Raw genomic sequence first — 3103 nt, 5'->3', positions numbered from 1 at the left:
AAAAAAAAAAAAAGTATGCCTTGAAGGTGACACTCAGGGCCCTCAGAGAGGCATCAGGCAGCCAGGGCCCCAGACCCACCATCGAGTTGATTGGAGGATCTCCTTTAAATGTCTTGGGCCTCTGTGCCAGGTCCCATTTAGCAAAAGTTTCCACCACTAAAGCATCATTTGAAATCCCAGGATGAGATCATCTGCAGCATAGTTCTGTCTCTGACTGCTCTGCCCCTCCAGCCCTTGGCCTAAGCCAATTCCACACTTCCGCTTTCCTCTCTCCTGCCCCGCACTGAGGCCCTGCCCTAGGGAAGAGGAGTTAGGGCCAGGCTTCCCTCTAGCTGTTCAGTGGGACCCAAGCCGCACCCGCACTGACCTCTGCAGTTGGCTGGTAGCCAGGAGCCCTGGTCACTGCCGTCGCCACAGTTGTCCATGCCCCAGGGGTCACACACGAGGCTTGAGGGGATGCACCTGCCATTCCAGCAGCGGAAGTAGGCACCACAAGGTCCTGGGGCCAGAAGTGGAAGCCTGAGGTGAGGATCCTAGTCCTGCCCACGACACAGCAGGATTATGGCCCCATGGTGACAGTGTGGGGGTGTGGGCACAGAGAGCTGTCTTCATGCATGCGCGGATGAGAGCACGGAGAGTTTTATGGGGAGAAGTGTGGAGGATGGCAGCTAACGTACTGACTTCCTCTTCTGTGCCAGGCACAGCTCTAGACACTTCACATCCTGGCGCACTGAGGCCTTGCAATACCCCTATGGGGCAAGTACTGTTATTAATTTTATTCTTTTTAACTATTTTTTTTTTTGAGACGTAGTCTCGCCCTGTCGCCAGGTTGGAGTGCCGTGGCTCAATCTCAGCTCACTGTAACCTCCACCTCCCAGGTTCAAGCAATTCTTCTGCCTCAGCCTCCCGAGTAGCTGGGGTTACAGGCGCATGCCACCACGCCCAGCTAATTTTTGTATTTTTAGTAGAGAAGAGGCTTCACTATGTTGGCCAGGATGATCTTGATCTCTTGACCTCATGATCCACCCCCCTCGACCTCCCAAAGTGCTGGGATTACAGGCATGAGTCACTGTGCCTGGCTATTATTTTATTTTTTAATTATTTTTTTGTTTTAGGCAGGTCCCTCTCTGTCACCCAGGCTGGTCTTGAACTCCTGAGCTCAAGTGATCCTCATGCCTTGGCCTCCCAAAGTGCTGGGATTACAGGTGTAAGCCCGGGTGGCGCCCAGTCAGGCGAGTAGTCGTTTCAGTTCCAAGAGGCCTCTTTCCTGGCTTGAGTGGGTTTCTGCTGCCTACAGTCCCCTAATCACACCCTTCTGCAAACACCTGAAGAGCTGACGGCTCAGAGCAGCCAGTATGTGGCATGAAAGCGTGTGAGTTGTTAGTGTGCCAGGTGTTATTGTGTGCATGTGGTGTGATAACAGTGAGTGTGCAATGTGAGATGCGTGCTGCAGTGTGTGAGAAGCATAAGTGTGGAGTGTGTAGGGGTGATGAGGTGCATGGGTTATGTGTATGTGACGTGGTATGGGTCAGAGTAGGAGGTGTGCTCATATGTGGGAGTTGTGTGTGAACGTGGGGGGGAGTTGTGTGTGAATGTGGGGGGGAGTTCTGTGTGAATTTGGGGGAGAGTTTTGTGTGAATGTGGGGGGGAGTTCTGTGTGAATTTGGGGGGAGTTGTGTGTGAATGTGTGTGTGGGGAGTTGTGTGTGAATGTGTGTGTATGTGTGTGTGCATCAGGGCTGGTAGGACAGTCTGGTGCACACATCCATGGTAGCCAGATTTATATGGTTGGCTTTTAGGGCCCAGGAGGTCCCTTGTTGTGACTCGGCCGCTAGCCACCACCTTCTTCCTTCCCTTTGGACCCAGTCCTTGCCATCTTGTGCTCCGGGCGCCCCCACCATTCCCCTGCTGGCAGCAGCCCTCACCGGGGTCCCCACTGTGGCCCCAGCCCCACATAGCCTCTGCATGGGGCCCCGACCCGCCTTAACCCCCAGCTCACCCAGATGGAAAGAGGTGACTTCGCCCACGAAGTCCACGCGGGGCTGGCGGCCTCTCGTGACCAGGCGCAGGCCTAGGAAGGGTCCGGAGGATGCCACGGGGACCGGGATGGTCAGGCCGCAGAGCGGGGACCCCAGGGGCCGGGGCGCCCCCGGCGGGCCCTCGTAGAACTGCAGGTAGGAGCCGGAGGCGCAAGGGTCGGCAGGCGCCGGGGCGGAGGCGTTGAGCGCCGGGAGCGCTAAGGTCAGGGTGAAGACCAGGAAGAAGCGGAACTGGAAGCGGAGCCGGTCGCCGGGGGCCGCCGCCTGCACCCAGAGCCCGCAGTCGGTGTCCGGAGCCACGAAGTAGAACCTGCGCGACGCGGCGTGCGAGCGCAGCAGCAGCCCGTCCCCCTGCCACGTCTGCCCGCACAGGTCCGCCAGGTCGGCTGCAGCGGAAGGCAAGGACCCTGGAGCCGCGCAGCGCGACCCCGAACTCGGCTCTGCCCCCTGCCCGCTGTGATCCCAAGAGAGTTACTGGCCCTCTCTGAGCCTCAGCTTCCACATCCGTAAATGGGGATGATTACGCAATCTCAGAATTATTGTGAGGATTACATGATTAATTTAATTTAATTTAATACAATCCTTACCTCAAACCCTAAGATGTGGGTCGACCCCAGTGGCTCAAGCCTGTAATCCCAGCACTTTGGGAGGCCGAGGGGGGTGGATCACCTGAAGTCAGGAGTTCATCAATATGGTGAAACCCGGTCTCTACTAAAACTACAAAAATTAGCCAGGCATGGTGGCACACACCTGTAATCCCAGCTACTCGAATGCAGCCTAGGTAACACAGTGAGACTCTGTAACACAGATATACACACACATACACACACACACACACACACACACACACACACACACACACACGGAGAGCTGTGTAATAAAGCGCCCCTTTTCTTCCTGCTTTTTGAAAGCTGCTGACTGAGGATGCGGATGTGATGTCCAGAGCTGTAGTAGCCATTTTGCAAAGATGATGTCAGAGCATTCCAGAGGAACAGTGACATTGTTAAGCCACTGAGTTAACCATCTTTGGAATCACCTATGACCACTTTTTTTTTTTTTTTTTTT

At 55.3% G+C, this 3103-nt stretch overlaps 1 protein-coding gene across 1 annotated transcript in view; it reads right to left on the bottom strand.

The window, feature by feature from the left end:
- Nucleotides 1-3103, bottom strand: part of LDLRAD2 (low density lipoprotein receptor class A domain containing 2) — a 12661-nt gene that overhangs the window by 7141 nt on the left and 2417 nt on the right. The window contains exons 2-3 of the mRNA XM_037730869.1: nucleotides 1999-2424; nucleotides 368-499 (exon numbers count right to left, since the gene is read on the bottom strand). Of these exons, the coding sequence (XP_037586797.1) occupies nucleotides 368-499; nucleotides 1999-2424 (558 nt within the window). The remainder of the gene's footprint in view (nucleotides 1-367; nucleotides 500-1998; nucleotides 2425-3103) is intronic.

Source organism: Cebus imitator, unplaced genomic scaffold, assembly GCF_001604975.1.
Source record: "Cebus imitator isolate Cc_AM_T3 unplaced genomic scaffold, Cebus_imitator-1.0 Scaffold15, whole genome shotgun sequence".
NCBI lineage: Eukaryota > Metazoa > Chordata > Mammalia > Primates > Cebidae > Cebus > Cebus imitator.
The sequence above is the reverse complement of the archived record's forward strand: the minus strand, read 5'-3'. Positions and strand labels throughout refer to the sequence as shown.